At 42.4% G+C, this 21,911-nt stretch overlaps 1 protein-coding gene across 4 annotated transcripts in view; it reads left to right on the plus strand.

Annotated features, from left to right (window-relative positions):
• Positions 1 to 10,060: 10,060 nt before the first annotated feature.
• The window catches only part of DDHD1 (DDHD domain containing 1), an 82,550-nt gene continuing 70,699 nt past the window's right edge, over positions 10,061 to 21,911 (plus strand). For all 4 annotated transcript variants that reach the window (XM_055436944.2, XM_055436945.2, XM_055436946.2 and 1 more), the window contains exon 1: positions 10,061 to 11,096. In XM_055436944.2, coding sequence (XP_055292919.2) covers positions 10,247 to 11,096 — 850 coding nt within the window. In that variant the 5' untranslated portion in view covers positions 10,061 to 10,246. The remainder of the gene's footprint in view (positions 11,097 to 21,911) is intronic.

Raw genomic sequence — 21,911 nt, forward strand, 5'->3', positions numbered from 1 at the left:
ACAAAGAGGATAAGCCCCTGATGGGACATTATGAGAAAGGTTTTTAAATTATGCAGGTAACATACAAATGTATGCTTATATAAAGTTCAATTAATATAGAACTTAAGGTCCAACTTCATTTTCTCTCCACCACACAGAAGTAACAATATGGGTAATTTACAGCTTATCCTTTTAAACGTTACCAATTATTTACACATATGTACGTGAATATATGGTTTCCCAGGTGGCCCAGTGGTAAAGAATCTGCCTGCCAATGCAGGAAGCAAGAGTTTGATCCCTGGGTTGGGAAGATCCCCGGGAGGAGGAAATGGCAACCCACTCTGATATTCTTGCCTGGGAAATCCTATGGACAGAGAAGCCTTGTGGGCTACAGTGCATGGGGTCGCAAAAGTGTCGGACACAACTTAGCAATAAAACAACAACAAAGGTGAATATATACAAACATGTATCTATATACACATACATAGAATATGGGTTTATTTGTGTTTTTAATGTAAAAATGCAATCAAACCATAGGTCATTCTTCTGTAACTCATTATTTTCACTTAGTGATATGACTTAGAGATCTTTCTGTGCCAGTACCTTCTTTTTAATTGCTCTTTGCATAATATTCTATAGTTTCACAGGTGTACAATAGATTATTTAACCATTCTTCTACTTTTATTTCAATACCAAAATACTTCCTATTCTGGGTTGCTTTTTTGTTTGTTCTGTGTTGTTTTCAAAACAGAGATAATATACTATGTCTCTGTTTGTAAGGGTTTAGAAAAGATAATCTCTCTCCCATCTCTCCCACCCCACACCCCCCACAAAAGTTCTGTAGAAAACCTGTGACTTCTTTGAGAAATTTCAGAAAAGACTATCCAAGTAAAGTATTACAAAATACATTTATAATCTAAAATTCTAAAGATGAAAATAAGTAATTCCCTTTGCTAAATAATGTTCTATTTCCTTGTTTACCTATAAAGAAACATATCAATAATGGTTTCATTTTACCAAAACGATGGATCATGTAACTAATCTACTGGAAAGTTCAGAGCCAAATTGTGGTCCATCTCTGTTTCAAAAATATATCAGACTTAATCTAGTTTTAGTTCCTGACTTCTTATTTTTCTAAACTCACTTTTCCCCTTTATCCAATTTTTTCACTTATACTCATTGTTTTGAACACATTTTTAGAAATCACTTTAAATTCTTTTTGAATAGGTGAGAGGATGAACAGATAATTGGAAGGGTGGAGAATGGAAAGTTGAATGAGACAAAAGCCACTTTTTTGAGCTACCTCTGCAGATATCATTTTTGTTTTCTAACAAATAACTGCCCTTACTGTAGTAAACATTTTGCAAAGTCTCCTTTGTACCATATGCTTTTCAGTATTTGGAATGTTGAACTCCTGAATCTGTATTTATGATTTTACATTTACCATTTTCATTTACATATACAAGAGTTCTCCAAGTAAAAATTAATCTAGACATTGTTTATATATATATGTTCAACAAAGTTGTTTAAACACTTGATTGCATACTCACTGTCTGTAGTGGGTTGAATAGTGTCTCCCCTAAAATTCTTGTCCACCTGGAACATTAGAATGTGACCTTTTTTTGGAAATAGAGTCTTTGCAGATATAATTATTTGAGATGAGGTCATACTAGATTAGAGTGGGACCTAAATCCAAAGACTAGTGTCCTTATAAGAAGAGGAGATGACACACAGCAACAGAGACACACAAGAGAGAAGCCCACATGAAGATGGAGTGATTGGATTGACGCAGCTTTAAATCCAAAGACTGCCAGCAACCGGTGGGAGCTAGGAGAGGCATGGAACAGATTCTCCCTTAGAGCTTCCAGAAGGACGCTGCCCTGACAAGACCTTAACTTTGAACTTCTAGCATTTAAAACTAGGAGAGAATAAGTTTCTATTGTTTTAAGCCACACAGTTTGTGAAATTAATTACAGCAGCCCTAGGAAATGAATTGGAGATGGGAATGGCAACCCACTCCAGCATTCTTGCCTGGAGAATTCCATTGACGGAGGAGCCTGGCAGGCTACAGTCCATGGGGTTGCAAAGAGTCGGACACGACTAAGCAACTAACACAACACTTTAAGAAATGAATACACAATCCTTCTATACCTTCATTAAAATTATCTCAAGAGCACCTGTTGATTATAGTTTCTAACCTGGAAATACAGTAATATGAGTGCCAAGGTTTATAATTTCCAATTTGAGAAGTGTGGTGACATGAATAACCTGATGAAGAACTCTGTGTTCACCATCACTGCTAATCAAGTATTAGGTTGAATCCAAAGTGGCAAACATAAGAAGTGAAGAAAAAATGACAAGGCCATTGTCACGCATTTCTTTCTTTTTTTTTTATCTTCTGGTTGCACTGTCTTTGTTGCTGTGCATGGGCTTTCTCTAGCTGCCTCAAGCGGGGGCTCCTCTTCCTTGTGGCATGTGGGCTTCTCTTGCTGCGGAGCACAGGCTCTAGGGTGCAGGCTTCTGTAGTTGCAGCACACAGGCTCAGTAGATGTAGTTCCTGGGCTCTAGGACCCACAGGCTTCAGTAACTTCAGCATACAGGCTCTGTAGTCGTGGCTTGCAGGCTCTACAGCACAGGGCTCAGACGCTATGGCACAAGAGCTTAGTTGCTCCACAGCATATGGGATCTTCCTAGACCAGGGATCGAACCCGTGTCCCCTGCATTGGCAAACAGATTCTTATCCACTGCACCATGAGAGAATTCTTATACTCATTTGTTGCATTTAAAATAGAGGTTGTTGAATCTTGAAGTTTATATTTCTGAAGAAATTTGCTTTCCTGCTGCTAAGTCACTTCAGTCGTGTCCGACTCTGCGTGACCCCATAGACGGAAGCCCACCAGGCTCCCCCGTCCCTGGGATTCTCCAGGCAAGAACACTGGAGTGGGTTGCTATTTCCTTCTCCATTGCTTTCCTACCATCCTATTTTATTAATGACCTCACACTAGCAACTGTTTAGCGTGTTTCAAAAAGCCAATAGGAAAGCTGTGAAAGAGCTTTGTAGGATTGTGAGTCTAGAATTATATATTGTTCATACTGAAACCTTATATGTTAAATGCTGATTTGTGATATAAGGATAAATATACTTTCTTAAGCAGCAGTTGCAAAAACAGTGAATTGATTCTGCCATTCAGTCCTTTAAAAACTCAGGAAATCACCCAGAGTTACTCTAATGGAAATCTCCATTGAAACATAGCTTCTTTCTTCTCTCCTTTTTCTCTTGTCCTATGAAAACCAAAATAAACTACACACATACAAGATTCTGCTTTAAGATTAGGCTGATTCTTTCTCAACCTAATATTATGCCTATTAATTATTTTGCATTGAAGACCCATATGAGTTATATACTATATACTTTGTGAATAAATAAATAAGTACTTTCAGTTTAGCCTCAGGGTGAGCTAGGAAGGAATCCTAAAGCACCAAAGTCATCAAATGCATCTATAATGGATACATAATGTGGACCTCACAGCAGCCTATGGTTGTAGTCCAACTCACTTTTACATAATGAAAGATCAGGAAGATAGCCAATCTCCTCTTTCTGACATAAATAAGTTGATGATGATTTTGTGGCTACCACCATTAAGTATGCAATACTGTATTGATTTACCTTTTCTTTCATTTGGATACATACCTTCAATATAAACTTTTTCATTTTAATATGTACCTTCAATACCATTGACCTTTATGTCCAGAAAAAACGTTTTAAAAATTTATGAGGTTTTGATAAGTATAATTTTGCAGGCAGACCTCTTACAAATCTTTAAGTAAATGGATTTAGTAATTCTACATCTTAAGTGTGGCTTCAATTAAACATAAAAACAACAAACCATCAGTAAAATAGCTCTAGATAATAAATATTTGTTGAATGAATAAACAAAAGGATGAATGACTTTATTCATTACGTATTTTTGTTATTTCTGCTTGCCTATCAACTCAGCTTCCTGTATTGATTTGCCTTCAAGGAAATAGTGACTCTTGTGGTCATTCTGGAATTACAGTTATTTTCCTCACAGGAACTAAAGAGTTGGCATTCTGGGTTTATCTAAAGATACCTCTAGATGTTGCAATATGGCTGCAATCTGAATCTGCCTGCAATGTGGGAGACCCAGGTTCAATCCCTGGGTTGGGAAGATCTCCTGGAGAAGGGAATAGCAACCCACTCCAGTATCCTTGCCTGGAGAATCCCATGGACAGAGAAACCTGGCAGGCTGAAGTCCATGGGGTCGTAAAGAGTTGGACATGACTGAGCGACTAACACTTTCTAGATGTTGACTTCTCCACTGTAGGGTCTAGCATAGTGCCTGAAACTCTATAGACATCTTATACAGGTTCAGTGAATATTTCCTGCTTCAGGCTAGTTATGGTTGCATTTAGTCTGTGACCAAAGACACTCTCTGCTATGGTCTGAATGTTTGTGTCTCTCCAAAATTCATGTGTTGAAATCCTAATCCCCAAGGTGATGATGTTAGGACGTGGGATCTTTAAAAGGTGACTAGGTCGTGAAAACCCTTATAAAGAAGCCTCACAGAGCTCCTCAGCCTCTTCCAAAAGTGAAGACCCAGTGAAAAGATAACCATCTATGAACCAGGAAACTCTCACCAGACACAGTATCTGTCAGCATCACGATCTTGAACTTACCAGCCTTCTGATCTATAAGAAATAAATGTTATTTATAAGCCACTAGTTTATTATATTTTGTCTTAGCACCCTGACTGGACCAGGACACTTGCATTTTAAGAAATTAAATAAATTCTAATCCTAAAAATAAAAAATAAAATACAAATTTTAATGTAGCCGATGGCTTATCAAATAGGAAATACAGAAGTAAAAGGGTATGGTTATATGACTTTCTTCACTTCAATTTCAAGTGAAAGTGTGGGTTGTTGACTCAATAAATTATATGTCATAAGTCTAACTCTAATAACTTTACACAGATGAAAATGAACTAAAATGGACAATAGGGACAACCTTTAAGAGAAAATAAAAGGGAATATGGGCACGAAACTGCACCATGTAACTTTCGAGTGGTGGCAAGGGGCAGATGGCTGTTATTGTGAGATAGCCCCTGCCCTGTGCCCAGTGGAGGGAGGATGGCAGGATGTGCAGAGGAGATGCTTCAGTCTCTTATACAACAAACCAGCTGGCTCTTCCTCTTTTTCTTTCCCCTACCAACAAGAACTTTCCAGACTTGGCTCCACATCTGCCTGGTTACTGTGGCACCATGGGTCGACAAATGCCAAAAGTCTAAATCGATCGTACTTATTTGGCTTATGTGAAGAAGCTTTGGTCTTGGGTAATTATTAAAATAAAGTAGAATGCCTTACATACAAGCATGGAAGTTCAGATACTGCTGTGTGAATCGTAAACACTAAGGTAGAATGGTAAGGAGTCACCTGACACCTGTTTCAACAGGTAAGGACTGGAATAGAGGAACATTTCCCCCTCAAGATTATATGATCTGAAAAGATGCTCTAGAAAGCAAAGGTAGAATAGTGGTAGCAGGTAGAATCAGATAAAAGATGACTTCTTAAAGCAGAAAACGTTGAATAGAGCAGCTTTGTGGCTTTGGCCTCAATATGGCTAAGGAATAACAATGAACTAAACACATTCAGTTATGTGAAATTAGATATTACACTTTCAAATATCTTTTACTCACTGTCAGTCTGAAGTTGACTACATGGTTCTTTCCTAGAACCAGCTGATTTCTAGAGGGCAGAGGCAATCTCAGCTCCCACAAATACTGGTTGACGTGTGCCTTCACCAAAGTCTAAATCAAAACAGTGAGGTCAGGAAATAACCTGAAGTTCCCTGTTGCCAACTGGATTGTGGTTTTTTTCATCATCTCTGATGATCAACATCTTTAAGAAATATCATGCAGCCTAAAAGAGTGTGGCCTTATGCAATGATCCCCAACAGGATAGTCTTCTCAATATAACCTAAAAAGCACAACACTGAAATAATAGAAACATTCATTCAATACAGAGGAGGGAACAATTTTCTTTCTTTTTTTCCCCAGAGGATAATACTCACTAGTGGGAACTGTGCTGTCCTCAAGAGTTAGACTTTGATACTCTGATCAGAGAGCTGTACAGGTAGTCTATAAGGAAACTTAAAGATGGGGGTGAGCTTCTGGTGGTTCATTGGTTAAGAATTCACCTGCCAATGCAGGGAACATAGGTTTGATCCCTGCTCTGGGAAGATCCCAATGCTGCATGTCAACTAAACCTGTGTGCCATAGCTACTGAAGCCCAAATGCCTAGAGTCCATGCTCCACAAAAGAATCCAAGAGAAACCTGTGCACAGTAGCTCTCACTCACTGCAACTAGAGAAAGTCCACGCACAGCAACAAAGAACCAGAGCGACCAACATTAAATAAGTAAAAACATAAATAAGTCCTTTATTAAAAAAGAAAAGAAGCCTAAGGGGATAGGCATATTTTAAATGTTGTGATATGCCTTATATTAAACGACCTTTATAGTACTTTGCTCAAACAAACCTTGTCCACACCAGGACTCAGAGATGCCACAGAGACTGAGACAGAATTGTGTTTGAATGTCTCCTGCAAAGGTACAGGTCAGCAGTGGACTGCTTCAGGGGCAGGGGCTCTGGATGCAGTAGACCTAGGTCGGGCATAAGAAGTCATGGAGGAGGTCGCCATTAACCCCATCATAGAACCACCAGAACTTAAACAGGACTGGGGAAACAGACTCTTGGAGGGCACAAACAAAACCTTGTGTGCACCAGGACCCAGGAGAAAGGAGCAGTGACCCCACAAGAGACTGACCCAGATTTGCTTGTGAATGTCCAGGAGTCTCCAGCAGAGGCATGGGTCGGCTGTGGCCTGCTGCAGGGTTGGGGGCACTGAGAACAGAGCCCTGCCCAACAACAGAAAACTGGACTAAAGATTTACTGAGCATGCCCCTGCCCATCAGAACAAGACCCAGTTTCCCCCTCAGTCTCTCTGATCAGGAAGCTTCCCATAAGCCTCTTATCCTTCTCCATCAGAGGGCAGACAGAATGAAAACCACAATCACAGAAAACTAACCAATCTGATCACATGGACCATAGCCTTGTCTAACTCAATAAAACCATTAAAGCCATGAAGCCATGCCATGTAGAGCCACCCAAGACTGACAGGTCATGGTGAAAAGTTCTAACAAAACGTGGTCCACTGGAGAAGGGAATGGCAAACCACTTCAGTATCCTTGCCTTGAGAGCCCCATGAACAGTATGAAAGGCAAAAAGATATGACACTGAAAGATGAACTTCCTAGCCATAAAGAACCCACCTGCCAGAGCAAGAGATGTAACAGACTTGGATTCAATCCCTGAATCAGGAAAATCCCCTGGAGGAGGGCATGGCAATGCACTCCAGTATTCTTGCCTGGAGAATCCCTTGGACAGAGGAACTTGGCAGGCTGCAGTCCACTGGGTGGCAAAAAGTCAGACACAACTGAAGCGACTTAGCACACACACACACACATAGTACTTTGCACCCAATACTATACCATATATGTTTACATGTATGTATCCCCCACCAGGCAGTAAGATCCTTGAAGGAAGTGAGTCTCCCAGTCTCCTTGAATTAGAATCTAGCACATCTAGATTCTGGTGCATAGGTGACATCAAAACACTGTAGAATTAATGCTATCAGTTCAGTTCAGTTCAGTTCAGTCGCTCAGTCATGTCCGACTCTCCGCGACCCCATGAATCACAGCACACCAGGCCTCCCTGTCCATCACCAACTTCCGGAGTTCACTCAAACTCATGTCTACAGAGTCGGTGATGCCATCCAGCCATCTCATTCTCGGTCGACCCCTTCTCCTCCCGCCCCCAGCCCTTCCCAGCATCAGAGTCTTTTCCAGTGAGTCAACTCATCGCATGAGGTGGCCAAAATATTGGAGTTTCAGCTTTAGCATCAGTGCTTCCAATGAACACCCAGGATCGATCTCCCTTAGAATGGACTGGTTGGATCTTCTTGCGGTACAAGGGACTCTCAAGAGTCTTCTCCAACACCACAGTTCAAAAGCATAATGAATAACAAATAGATCAAAGTTCAGACTTTATTTCTGATTCTGAAAATTGTCCATAGAAAAGACTGGGGAAGAAATTGACACACAGGGGTACTCAGAAAGCAACATAAACAAACAAGTGCTCTGATCTTACATGCTCTGAGTCAGGGCTGCAATGTTCAGCTGGTTTTTCATTGTGCAAGATCATCCAGCCAAGGGCACAAAGTGGAGCAGATACCGTACCTATGTTCTACTTACCACGTCATGAACCCCATCAGTACTTTGTATCTGCCCATGGGAAACAATGCCATGTTTAAAGAGAATTTAAATTATCTTTTAAATAATTAAAATGTCCTTTAAATAATGACAGGTTAGATCCCAAGAGCAAGAAAGAAACTGAATATTGGGACTTCCCTGGCAATCCAACGGTTAGGACCTCACCTTCCAATGCAGGGAGTGCAGGTTCAATTCCTGGTTAGGGAACTAAGATCCCACATGCCTCAAGGCCAAAAAAACCAAAACATAAAATAGGAGCCATGAATAACAAATCCAATAAATGGTGCACATCAAAAATCTTAAAACAAAAAGCTGAATATTGTCTGATCTTGAGAATACTAATGTTGGAGATTGTTTTTCTCTGGATTCTCAACATAGGGTGATTGGCTTTATAAACATTTTTTTTTTGGTAGTATCAAAGAATCACATAGAGGAGCTTCAGCATTTGGCCTGTTCCAGAAAACGAGCCACAGAATCAGAGATGCATAGCGAACAGGAAGAAAACTTGAGACTGAGACTTTTGCTATGAGACTTTTTTCAAGAGATCACCTAGTCCAATAATTAATGTTACAGATGAGGAAACCAGAAAGATGGGGGTTAAGTAGCCATAGCTAGTTATCAAAACTAATTCTAGAACCTGGTTTTCGATTTAGTAATCTATCATAACTGGCTAGACTTGACGTCATTAAATCAACATTGACTGTGCATCCACTGTGGGAAAGATTGAGACATACAGACTCGGTCTCAACAGGGGCCTCACAACGAGGTTGAGAAAACAGGAAATAAGTATTGAAAGACAAGCAATAATACCAGATGGCATATGAAAGCAGATCTAGACCTGGGTTTGAGTGGGAGTGGAGACGCCACATTAGGAATCAGTGGGCAAGGGGTGGAGTGTCCTCGCGTGGGCTGACAATTCTGAAGGGACCAGAGCCAGGTGGCTGATAAGGTCCACCCAGGGCTGCAGGCAGGCCTAAGGTCACAGAAGCAGTGTCAGTTCAATTCAGTCCTCAGTCATATCCGACTCTTTGCAATCCCATGAATCACAGCACGCCAGGCCTCCCTGTCCATCACCAACTCCCGGAGTTCACTCAAACTCATGTCCGTCGAGTCAGTGATGCCATCCAGCCATCTCATTCTCTGTCGTCCCTTTGTCCTCCCGCCCCCAATCCCTCCTAGCATCAGACTCTTTTCCAGTGAGTCAACTCAACGCATGAGGTGGCCAAAGTATTGGAGTTTCAGCTTTAGCATCAGTCCTTCCAATGAACACGCAGGATTGATCTCCTCTAGAATGGACTGGTTGGATCTCCTTGCAGTCCAAGGGACTCTCAAGAGTCTTCTCCAACACCAGTTCAAAAGCATCAATTCTTCGGCGATCAGCTTTCTTCACAGTCAGGAGAATCCAATTTCCCGGAGCCCTCGCGAAGGGTAGCTTAAGCCTTTGGGCTCATGACCCAGATTGCAAGGATGAGTCCGGTAAAGCTTCACACCTGGCCTCTGACCCTTAGAAGGGCGGGGGCCGAAGCAGCAGCGCCGCAGGGAAATGGGAGCGGAGGCGAGGGGAATTGAAAATTCCTGAGCAGACCGGGATCCCGCCGCAGGAGAGGCGACGGGCGCCGCGCCAGCGCCGCGCGGGTTGGGTAGGGGTTTCCGGGACGGCGCGCGCGGCCGGCGGGGCGGGGCCCAGGGGCAAGCGCCGCCTACGTCGGGCTGCGTGACAATGGGGCGGGCGGCGGCACGCGGCTGCGGCGGCTGGGGGCCTCGCGGGGGCGGAGCCGCCGCTTCTACCGCCGCAGCCCCTTTCAGGATTTGAAAGATTAAAAACTCCGGGCGGAGAGGGCCCAGGCGTTGAATGTGTGGCGGAAGCGCTGGGGGCCGCGGCTCGGCGCCGAGCTGGGCGGTCGGCGGCGTCTCCACAGCATGAATTACCCGGGCCACGGGTCTCCGCGGAGCTCGGAGCGTAACGGCGGCCGGGGCGGCGACGGCGCCGCCTGGGAGCTGGGCTCGGACGCGGAACCGGCGTTCGGCGGCAGCGTGTGCCGCTTCGACCACCTGCCCGCCGGGGACCCTGGCGATGACGAGGTGCCGCTGGCCCTGCTGCGCGGGGAGCCAGGGCTGCACTTGGCGCCGGGCGCGGAGGACCACAGCCACCACCTGGCGCTGGACCCCTGCCTCAGTGACGATAACTATGACTTCAGCTCGGCCGAGTCGGGCTCCTCGCTGCGCTACTACAGCGAGGGCGAGAGTGGAGGCGGCGGCAGCTCCTCGTCGCTGCACCCGCCTCAGCAGCCGCCGCTGGTCCCGTCGAACTCGGGGGGCGGCGGGGCGGCTGGAGGGGGCCCCGGGGAGAGGAAGCGCACCCGGCCCGGCGGCACCGCCGCCCGGCACAGATACGAGGTGGTGACGGAGCTGGGCCCGGAGGAGGTGCGCTGGTTCTACAAGGAGGACAAGAAGACCTGGAAGCCCTTCATCGGCTACGACTCGCTCCGCATCGAGCTCGCCTTCCGAACGCTGCTGCAGGCCGCGGGGGCCCGAGCCCGGGCCCAAGACCCGGACGGCGACCATGTGTGCGGCCCGGCCTCCCCCGCGGGTCCGGTCTCCAGCTCCGTGGAGGACGAAGACGAGGACCGCGTCTGCGGCTTCTGCCCGCGCATTGCGGGGCACGGGCGCGAGATGGAGGAGCTGGTGAACATCGAGCGGGTGTGTGTGCGGGGCGGCCTCTACGAGGTGGATGTGACCCAAGGAGAATGCTACCCGGTGTACTGGAACCGTGAGTAGCCGGCCGGGGGAGGGAGTGGGACGGGCTGCCTCTGCAGGGGCCGACACGCACCCTGGTGGGTTTGGAACTTAACTGCGGGGAGAGCGAGGCGCCTGAGGCCTGGCGATGGGTTCGAACAGGATGGAGACGGTGCAGGCAACCGCCGGCAGGTGAAGGGTAAAGCGAGCAGATGGCAAAAACCCAGCCGCCTGGGGTCAGGAGGGGAGGATACTGCCGAGGTAGCGCTTCATGGGTAAGCCGGGTGCTGCAGCCATCCCCTGGAGGTGATCCAGGAATGGATGGCCAACCCGAAAGGTTTAATTTCGTGATCCTACCTGTGCTTTGTCCACCCAGGGATCTGATTCGGACTCTTACTTATGATTTAAATACCGGTTTGGCTTCTGGACTGGAAATGTTTGCGAGAATCTGAATAACGGTTCCGTTATGTATTTGGGAAAAGAAAATTAATCCCTGGCGGGAAGGGAAGGGATAGAGGTGGTTCTCACCGGTGCGTTCAGGAGAGGTGGAAAAGCACTGCTCAAATTAGTTGTGACAAGTGGGTCCGCTCACTCTCTATATGGAATACTCATATTTCTCAGGTCTTGTTTACATATTTTCATTTTTACCTCTTAACCTTGAAAAGTTCCAAGGCTTGGGCCTTAGTTTTCTCATCTGTAAAATAGGGATAACTGTATCTATGCCATAGGGTTGTTACGGAAATTAAATGAGGTAATATGCTTAAGGGCCCGGGAACTGTGGCACACATTTGAGTAGTAAGTCCTTATTCCTTAGATAACAATGCAGTTAGGTTTGTAATTAGATTAAGGAGGAAGGCGGTCAGAAATACCCGCCATTGCATGTAACAGATGTTTTATATGTAAAATAAATATTCGATGGTAGGAAAGCTGTTGGCGCCCAGTAATTTGTAATGTATAGCTGTAATTTTTATGGGCCCAGTGCCCTAGCTCAGATGTCTTCCTTTACCGTCACTAGCCTTCGGTCTAACATACACCTTATAACATTCTGCCTTGTATTAATTACATGTATTGATGACTTAGCTTGCTTTCTGTATGTTTAGCATCTAATGGGAAAAAATCCATCATCTTTATCTTCATAGTCTCATTGGACCTAGTGCAGAAAAATTTTTTAAAAGAGGTATTGAATTGCATATGTGATTCTAATAATGTTAAAACATTCACATGAGTCACTAAGACAGCAATTACAACACGTACCAAATTACCAAATAAAAACAAGCATAGCAGGAAATTCAGTTTCTTACTTCCCTTTAAGATGACATTGAAGGGATTTGTTACCACTTTCATAAAGCCAGATTCGTCTACGACCCACCATGTCACTCACTCCTTTTGATTATAAGCTCACGCAGGATATGCTTGTATTCACTCATTCATTCGTCTTTTTCCTTTTTACCAGTATGTGTGCATCACACAGTACTCTTGTGAAGGCAGTAGGAAAGGTGGAAGAAAGGACAGTCCTTACCTTTGAGGAGCTTCCCACTAAGTCTTTTTCCTCAAATGACCTAGACATCATGATACATTTTTATCTTTTGAAGACAAAAGGACAAGAACTTACTGGAGTCAGAAAGTGGGATAAAATGCAGGGCATTCTTGGAGAGGGCTGGAATCCAAGAGATGAATCTTACCCTTTTAGGTCAACTGAAGTATATTTACCAAGAATACTGTGTGCTCTTTTGATTTATGATAAGATTGTTAATGCTTGCATAGTGCTTGACTGTCTACAAAGCAACTTTTCACATTCATTATTTTATAGTGATAGCAAGTGAGTGCTAATGTTCTTTATATGAAGAAGCAGGGTTCAGCGAAGTTAATGAACTTGTCCAAGGTCACCCAGCTGGAAAGTGGTAAAGCAGAAAGGCATTCCAGCCAGATGGGATAACATATGCAATGATACAGAAGCGTAAAACTGCATGGCATTTTGAGGAAACTAGGGCTGTACCTGCAGGGGTCAAAACACAGAGTCTAGCTTTGGAGTTTGACCACCACAGAAATAGAGGTGTTTGATCAGAGACGAGAGATTGTGAAGGAAGCCCCTGCCTTGTGAGCGCTACGTTTAGGAGAGTAGCTAGAAAAGGAGGAGGGCGGGTATGCAGTGCTAGGGAATTTGGACTTTACCCTGTTGAGTTTCAGGGAACCAAACACTTGAAGGCTGTCTATTACTTAAGTGACTAGTGACAACGCAAAGGCTGAATTGGACAGGTAGAGAAGATCATTAGAATGCTAGTGTCATAAATCGAGTAACAGTAAGGGCCTCCAAAAATTAACCTGAAAGGAAAAGTGGTCTTAGTCCTCTCAAATCATCCTTCCTAAATCAGATCACCAGTAGACTGATTATAGCTTATAAATTAATTTTGGTCTGGCGTAACAGCAACACCTGCTTTGACTCCATTTTTGCATTTTCTGGTTAGCTTTCTGCAAGATACAATCCAGTATGTGTCCCAAGGCTTAATATTAGTTACGATGAAAATGCAATAGTGCTTTTTTGTCCATGATTTACTACTTCTCTCAAAATCCCATATAACTTCCTTCTAATTGGTTTTTCAGGTCTCGGTGTATTGTTGTATAAGTTTTCACACTGTCTCAGGAGAGTTCAATCCCAGTATGGTTTCTTCAGCCTTTTCAAATGGAAAAATTTATAAACTTTGCAGCTTTTGACCTTTCTCTTATTTTACTTTTTAAACCTTTCTGGAAATTTTCTGACTACTGATAATGAAAAGTTTTTAAAAAGTCCAGTAAGTTCCTACATACCATGGTAATAGGATTCCAGTGACTTTTATGACCTAATTGAGTCCACTTTATCTGGGTATTGAAGCCAATAAGTTAGCTATGCCTATTCTAAAAGAAAGCTGTTAATTTATTTTTACTCTTCCTTTCTAACAGATAAAATCTGAACCAATTTGGAGTACATGAATTGGAAGGGGAACAGAATTTTTGTCTACCATAGCTTAGAAGTCAATATTATTACATATGAGAAGAAGTATTAATTATAGGAAGCTTATTTTTGTTTTATTGACTGTTTAGATGTTTTTCTGACTGCATGTGGACCTTTTAGATAAAAATTGATCATTGCTGAGTAATGGCTGAGAAAACTCCCTCACTCCCCATGTTTAAACTAAGCTCTTTGTAGCCTCTTTATAGGCTTGTTTTGAGAATTATTAGCATTATAACATGCTTAGAACAATGGTGGCACAAGCACTACATGTTAACTATATCTGTGTGGATCTCAGAAAGCAATATACCTTACTTGTAGAAACTCACGTGAAGGTTAGTAAGACTGGGTATTCAAATTGTTAAGTTTTGTTTTCAATGGTCTTTACCTCATCACAGGTGAAAACATTTTTTAATTTAAAAATCATTTATTGTTAATCAGCTGCCGCAATACAAAATAAAAAGTTTAAAGATTAAAAAAAAGGAAAAAAATCATTTATTGAATGCTAATCTTCAGATTATCTGGAAAAAGAAAGATATAAGTTGCTGTGAACCTGGCATCCCAATTAAATTCTGATTATTTTTAAATTTTTATTGTCATATAATTGCTTTAGCATGTTGTGTTATATTCTACTGCACAACAACGTGAGTCAGCTGTACATATATGTATATGTACATCCTATAAATATCGGGAATAATAGCAAGAAAGTGGCCAAAGCATTTAGTAGTAGTTATGGGAAGGCATTTAGAACATCATAGAGATTTTTAATGAGTGAAGAATAGTTTTAAAGCAGTTCTGGTAGCAGTGATGTGTGCGGCATGCACTACGGAATATATATTAATAATTTCCATTCACTGACTAAATAATTTTAATTGACCAAATGTTTATATGAACGTGTAGTTTTCAGAAGCAGTTATTAATTATAAGCCACAGCTTCCTTTACCCCACACTCCCCACTTTTGGTGTACTTATAAGACCTACATGCATTATTATCCTAAACCATTTGCAGTTTCAAACACTTCAGAAATTAATTGGTCTTTATGATACATTGAAGAGAAAATATTATTATCCCAATCAAAAAGTAGAAAAATTGGGGCTTTTTCTGCAAGTACCCAAATTATATGGTGTTTTTTAATTTGGCACAGCTGTAAGCATCTCTTAGGTCTTTTTTATTTAAGGGTTAATAACCTTGACAATGAGCAACTGAACTGAACCTTGACAGGTAATAATCGTTTATGAAGCACAGGGCATCATGGGAAAGTAATAAGAGTCCAACCTGTTAGAAGGTAATCTTTCTTGATCAGTTTCTGCCTCCAGTAAAGCAGAGCTATAGGGACTAGAGATGCCTGACTCTGAATTGCATTATCTCCCACTCGCTCAGCCTGGAAAGCAGCCTTGGGTGTCATTGGAATTCTGTTTGTTCAGATTTTTAGAACCCTGGCAGAAGTCTTCTGATAGCTCCATTCCAGATTAAGCCTGCTTTAGTCTATTTTTCAGTGACCTACTGAAAGAGCACAAAGATAATGAATGAATAGTGGGTGACTTGTACGGAGGACAGGACTTGGCACTACCCGATGGAGGCATTCAGGACTTTTCTTTCCCTTTGCATTGTGCCATTTGTTTAAAAACTGATATCAGTTATTGATCCACCTTGTTTGTGTACAGTTCAAATGTGATATTGCATGTTGTGCAAGTTACTTTATATAAATGTTCAGAGTGATTAGTATGTTTTCCTTTCTTCATCTGTCATCACTGTCTTCTCTTCTTTCTTCCTTTACTCTTTTGCCTTTAAAAAGACTTTTGTACTCTTCGTTCTCCCAAATTATATCTTCGCTAGTGGCTCAAACAGTGAAGACTCTGCCTGTGATGCAGGAGATGCAGGTTCAATCCCTGGGTCAGGAAGATCCCCTGGAGAGAAGGACATGGCAGCCCTCTCAAGTATTCTTGCCTGGAGAGAATCCCATGGACAGAAGAGCCTGGTGGGCTACAATCCATGGGGTCACAAATCTCTTCCAAATTGTATTTCCTGGGTCTTTTATCCTCACATCACACCCTCTAATTTCTGCTTTGCTAAGGTCTTTGATGTCTGAAACCCTAGGGCTGATTCTTTTCTGTAGGGAACAAGGAAAAGCTGGATATGCTGTGGTGATCGTGAAATCCTCCGAGAGTTACGGTCAGTGGGTGAGAAGGGTAGGGGGATTAAAAAGAGAGAGGGAAATGTAGCATATGTTCACAGGAAGCCTAAGATGAAGATTACTGGCAGAAGAGATGTGGAGGGTAGGCAGTTCTAGAATCCCTGATTGTTGGGGAATCTGATCCAAGACCTTTATCTTTTCATGAGTCTGATGAAATTTTAACTGTGCACGTTATCAAGAACTTCAACACTGATGAAGGGTGTAGATACGGTCTCTTTTTTTTTTTTGGCCACAATATATTCCTAAAAGCTCAGTTAAAAAGTAAAACAAGGAAAAACATTTTTATAGCCACTGTATATAACCTACAATTCTACTTTTTTGAGTTTGCCTTGGTAAAGGGAGATTGTGCTTAAAAAAGATGTTGAATAACTGACAGAAGAGTGGATTAATGGGATGAAAAGCATAATGCAGATACTTTTTGATAGCCCTGATTTAGGGGACAGGTGAAATTCAAAGTTGTGAAAAGTAGAAATTGCTTGTGCCAGAGCATTAAGGGAAATTGGTAGAAATATTGATATAGGCATATAAAATTCTATATTATGTATTGCTTTCTAATTTTGCCAGGTTACCATACATAATAATAAACTATACAATCATTAATATTTGTTCTAAGCTCTTGTTACATTTAGCTATATCTAGGTAATCTTTTCTAAAACCTGCTTGAACATCTGGGAGTTCACGGTTTACATATTGCTGAAGCCTGGCTTGGAGAATTTTGAGCATGACTTTGCTAGCGTGTGAGATGAGGGCAATTGTCCGGTAGTTTGAGCATTCTTTGGCATTGCCTTTCTTTGGAATTGGAATGAAGACTGACCTCTTCCAGTCCTGTGGCCACTGCTGAGTTTTCCAAATCTGCTGGCATATTGAGTGCAGCACTTTCACAGCATCATCTTTCAGACTTGTAATAGCTCAACTGGAATTCCATCACCTCCACTAGCTTTGTTAGTAGTGATGCTTTCTAAGGCCCACCTGACTTCACATTCCAAGATGTCTGGCTCTAGGTCAGTGATCACGTTATCATGACTATCTTGGTCGGGAAGATCTTTTTTGTACAGTTCTTCTGTGTATTCTTGCCACCTCTTCTTAATATCTTCTGCTTCTGTTAGGTCCATACCATTTCTGTCCTTTATCGAGCCCATCTTTGCATGAAATGTTGAGGAACGCTGGGCTGGAAGAAGCACAAGCTGGAATCAAGATTGCTGGGAGAAATATCAATAACCTCAGATATGCAGATGACACTACCCTTATGGCAGAAAGTGAAGAGGAACTCAAAAGCCTCTTGATGAAAGTGAAAGAGGAGAGTGAAAAGGTTGGTTTGAAGCTCAACATTCAGAAAACAAAGATCATGGCATCTGGTCCCATCACTTCATGGGAAATAGATGGAAAAACAGTGGAAACAGTGTCAGACTTTGTTTTTTTGGGCTCCAAAATCACTGCAGATGCTGATTGCAGCCATGAAATTAAAAGACGCTTGCTCCTTGGAAGGAAAGTTATGACCAACCTTGATAGTATATTAAAAAGCAGAGACATTACTTTGCCAACCAAGGTCCGTCTAGTCAAGGCAATGGTTTTTCCCATGGTCATGTATGGATGTGAGAGTTGGACTGTGAAGAAGGCTGATCGCCAAAGAATCGATGCTTTTGAACTGTGGTGTTGGAGAAGACTCTTGAGAGTCCCTTATACTGCAAGGAGATCCAACCAGTCCATTCTAAAGGAGATCAATCCTGGATGTTCATTGGAGGGACTGATGCTAAAGCTGAAACTGCAATACTTTGGCCACCTCATGCGACGAGTTGACTCACTGGAAAAGACTCTGATGCTGGAAAAGGTTGGGGGCAGGAGGAGAAGGGGACGACGGAGAATGAGATGGCTGGATGGCATCACCGACTCTGTGGACATGAGTTTGAGTGTACTCCGGGAGTTGGTGATGGACAGGGAGGCCTGGTGTGCTGTGATTCATGGGGTCGCGGAGAGTCGGACACGACTGAGCGACTGAACTGAACTGAACTGAGGTAATCTTTTGGAGAAGGAAATGGCAACCCACTCCAGTGTTCTTGCCTGGAGAATCCCAGGGACGGTGGAGCCTGGAGAGCTGCCGTCTATGGGGTCGCACAGAGTCGGACACGACTGAAGCAACTTAGCAGCAGCAGCAGGTAATCTTTATATTCATTACACTTGTATAGTCAGATAAACTCTCTTGACTGACTATTAGAGGCAAGGCCAGACTTTGGAAATTAATATTTCTGTACCCCAGGACCTCAGATATCTGGACTCTTTAAGAAATATAAATTCCACATGAATAGATGGCTTTTCCAAATAGCCATCTATTGAGAGTTAAGCCTTTATTTGCAAAAGTATAATTTTAAATGTATGAATGGAAAACTCTAATATTACTTTCCCTCTTTGGCTACTTCTTAGAGAACCGTCATTCTGAACATCGATGCAGATAGTCCTTGGGAAACATGATATAGGACAAAGAACTGGATGAACTGTGCTAAAATATAAGATTCTAAATCACATGTCATAGAAGGAACTACAAAAATAACTTTAGGTGAAGTACAAGGAACAGAGTTGAAATTACTTCTGAGCCTTGATATACATAGATAAATGCAATCCCGCCTTGTATTTTACTACTCAACTACAGATGATCAACTTTCAGTTAATATTTTAGAAACGAGTACATTATTTTCTTCTTATTCTATAGAATTGCTAATAGGCAGGCCCCCCGGATGTATCTCATTTCTACCTGATTCACCTAGGATAGATTGTCAGGAAAGTTTGCATGTTAACAACCAACACATTTTAATATTATGTACCCCCGGTGGCTCAGATGGTAAAGAATCTGCCTACAGTGTGGGAGATCCCTGGTTCGATCCCTATGTTGGGAAGATCCCCTGGAGAAGGGAATGGCAACCCACTCCAGTATTCTTAACTGGAGAATCCCATGGACAGAGGAGCCTGGTGGGCCACAGTCCATAGGGTTGAAAAGAGTTGGACAGGACTGAGCAGCTAACACACACAAACCATTTATTCAACTGAACTCCGGGAGTTGGGATGGACCAGGAGGCCTGGCCTGCTGTGGTCCATGGGGTCGCAGAGTCAGACACGACTGAGCAACTGAACTGAACTATTCAATTCTACAGTTATAAAACCCCTATGACCTTGTTTCTTAAAAGAAGCAAATAGTATTTAAGGTATAATTGTATTGTCCAGAGTTTCTTACCCCTATGAAATGGATTTAAACTCAGTGAGTCATAAATATTAACAGTAGCTTTTGCCTAAATTAAGTTAGTATGTTTAATGTAATTGTTACTTTCAGATGGGATCCCCAATGTGTTTGGAGGTATAGGTATTTCTTTCATAAGGTAGAATTTTTTATGATTGCTAGCAACTAATGAAATTTTGGAGTTATAACATTTGTAACCAAACTAAATGATGATTAGGACGGTGACTGTTTAGTTACCTTTGTCCTACAGTATTCCTCTAGAACATAGTTGCTGCTGCTACTGCTGCTAAGTCACTTCAGTCGTGTCCGACTCTGTGTGACCCCATAGACGGAAGCCCACCAGGCTCCCCCATCCCTGGGATTCTCCAGGCAAGAACACTGGAGTGGGTTGCCATTTCCTTCTCCAATGTGTGAAAGTGAAAAGTGAAAGTGAAGTCGCTTAGTTGTGTCCAACCCTTAGCGACCCCATGGACTGCAGCCTACCAGGCTCCTCCATCCATGGGATTTTCTAGGCAGGAGTACTGGAGTGCAGCCTACCAGGCTCCTCCATCCATGGGATTTTCTAGGCAGGAGTACTGGAGTGATTGCCATTGCCTTCTCCGGAGAACATAGTTACTGTCTAGTTAATGAGCAAGTGTTCAGGTATTAGAATGGAAGGCAGCGTTTTGTTATCTAGTTCTTAATTTACTGCTTTTCATTTTATTTACCAATTAAGCATTATTAGTTTCATATATAATGTTTTAACTCTGTCACCCATGTTTTGAGAAAGTTTGTTAACTTTAATATTGATTTTAATGTGAATTATCTCATATATATACAAAAGTCTAGATTACATAACCAACAATCAATATTCTCCCTTGCTTAGCTTATTAAACATTACAGATATAATCAAAATCTCCTCTGTGACGTCTCCCATTCCCTTTTCTTCAGTCCAAAAATAATCCCTCTCCCAAATTTGTGGCTTATTCTCTATGAAACATCAGAAATAGCAGATGCAGGTAGCAGCCACCATCCCTAGGACTGAGATAGAGCACCCAAGGAAAAGGCCATTACCTCTCGGTGCTGAGATTCTGACCCAGAGAGTGTGGCAGTGGTCTCAGGTGCTGCCCCTGTGGGACTGCTGGAAATCACCAGTGGTTGGGGAAGGCTTCCTTTGGAACTCACCACAGGCTGCCTGTAGGGGTATAGGAGAAGTAGTTCAAGGGGAGGTGCCTGGCAGGTGATATTCCACTGTGAAACTATCTGGAGAGTTGTGGTCCTGGCTGAAGCTGACCATGGGAAGGTGCTACTGCTGTTAGCACCTGGGCACTGCTAAAAAATAAAATTCACACACTGTAAGAATTCAAAAGATGAGCACACTGGAACCAGAGAGAAATCCCTTCCTCTTCTGTTATAAAGGACAGTTTGGTAGCAGTAGTTCATCAGTATATTAGCCACATAATGGTTTTAAGTGTGCCTCTGTGGGGTTGATCTGGGACCCTAACCATCACTGACAGCATTAATTCTATGAAAAATATATTCAGAGTGTATAGTATGGTTACAACAAGCCGTACTAAATGACAATGTATTTTTCTTAATCGTCCACCCCTTCGTTTTCTAGTCTTGTCTCTCATATCCCTTCACTTTTCCTTGTGTCTTCTACTTTTCTTATATCTCTCATCCTTGTTTATCTCTCCTTCCGCTCTGCCATTCCTGTTTTCCCTTACTCTGTGACCTCCTTCCTCTTTAAGTTCTGTGTGGTCAAATTTTCCCTGGAAGTTTCTAGAGTCGTGAATTATAGGCATGCTTTGGACCCTAAGTGGATAAAGCTGTAAGGATATAGCTAAACTGGAGGAAAAATGCCAAGACTTTCTCTCTGTGCATATCGTACATTGCAGAGTACAATACGGGTTGAAATAGTCCTTTAGGAATCTCATAATTGTTCCCTCTGCCTTCTGGTGGAAGTGTAGCTTTTTAATACATAAAATGTTTATTGCCAGAATTCCTCTACCCACACATAAGAGAGCCACTCAGGCTTGCTTAATGAAGGAAGTGTTCATAGTGGAAAATTACCTCGCAGTTGTTTTCTTGACAAGGAAGACCCACATTTTTTTCTTTTGGGTCCAGTAAAGGCCCACCTTTTGTCATGATTTACCTAAGAATTATAATTACCTGGTTGTTTTCTTCCAGGCAAGTGGTCATGATAAGTACTAGTCTTTATAAGTGTTGTTATAAATGAAACATAATAACTTTGTTAATCTAGTTATAGCATATTAATCCATTAGCCCTTTGAAAAATTTGTCTCTGATCCCTGGCTGTGTATCTAGGTCTTTCTGTTCCATTAACTACAAAGTGAAGTGACACTTGAAGTTTGTATCTATGCAAGTCCCTATCAGCATAAGATTCTACTGCTAACGATTTTTAAAAGCCAGAATAACAGTGGCTTTAAACACAAAAGGGTCC

The sequence above is a fragment of the Moschus berezovskii genome, chromosome 9 (assembly GCF_049115385.1).
Source record: "Moschus berezovskii isolate FMDL1 chromosome 9, NW_MosBer_1.0, whole genome shotgun sequence".
Taxonomy (NCBI): domain Eukaryota; kingdom Metazoa; phylum Chordata; class Mammalia; order Artiodactyla; family Moschidae; genus Moschus; species Moschus berezovskii.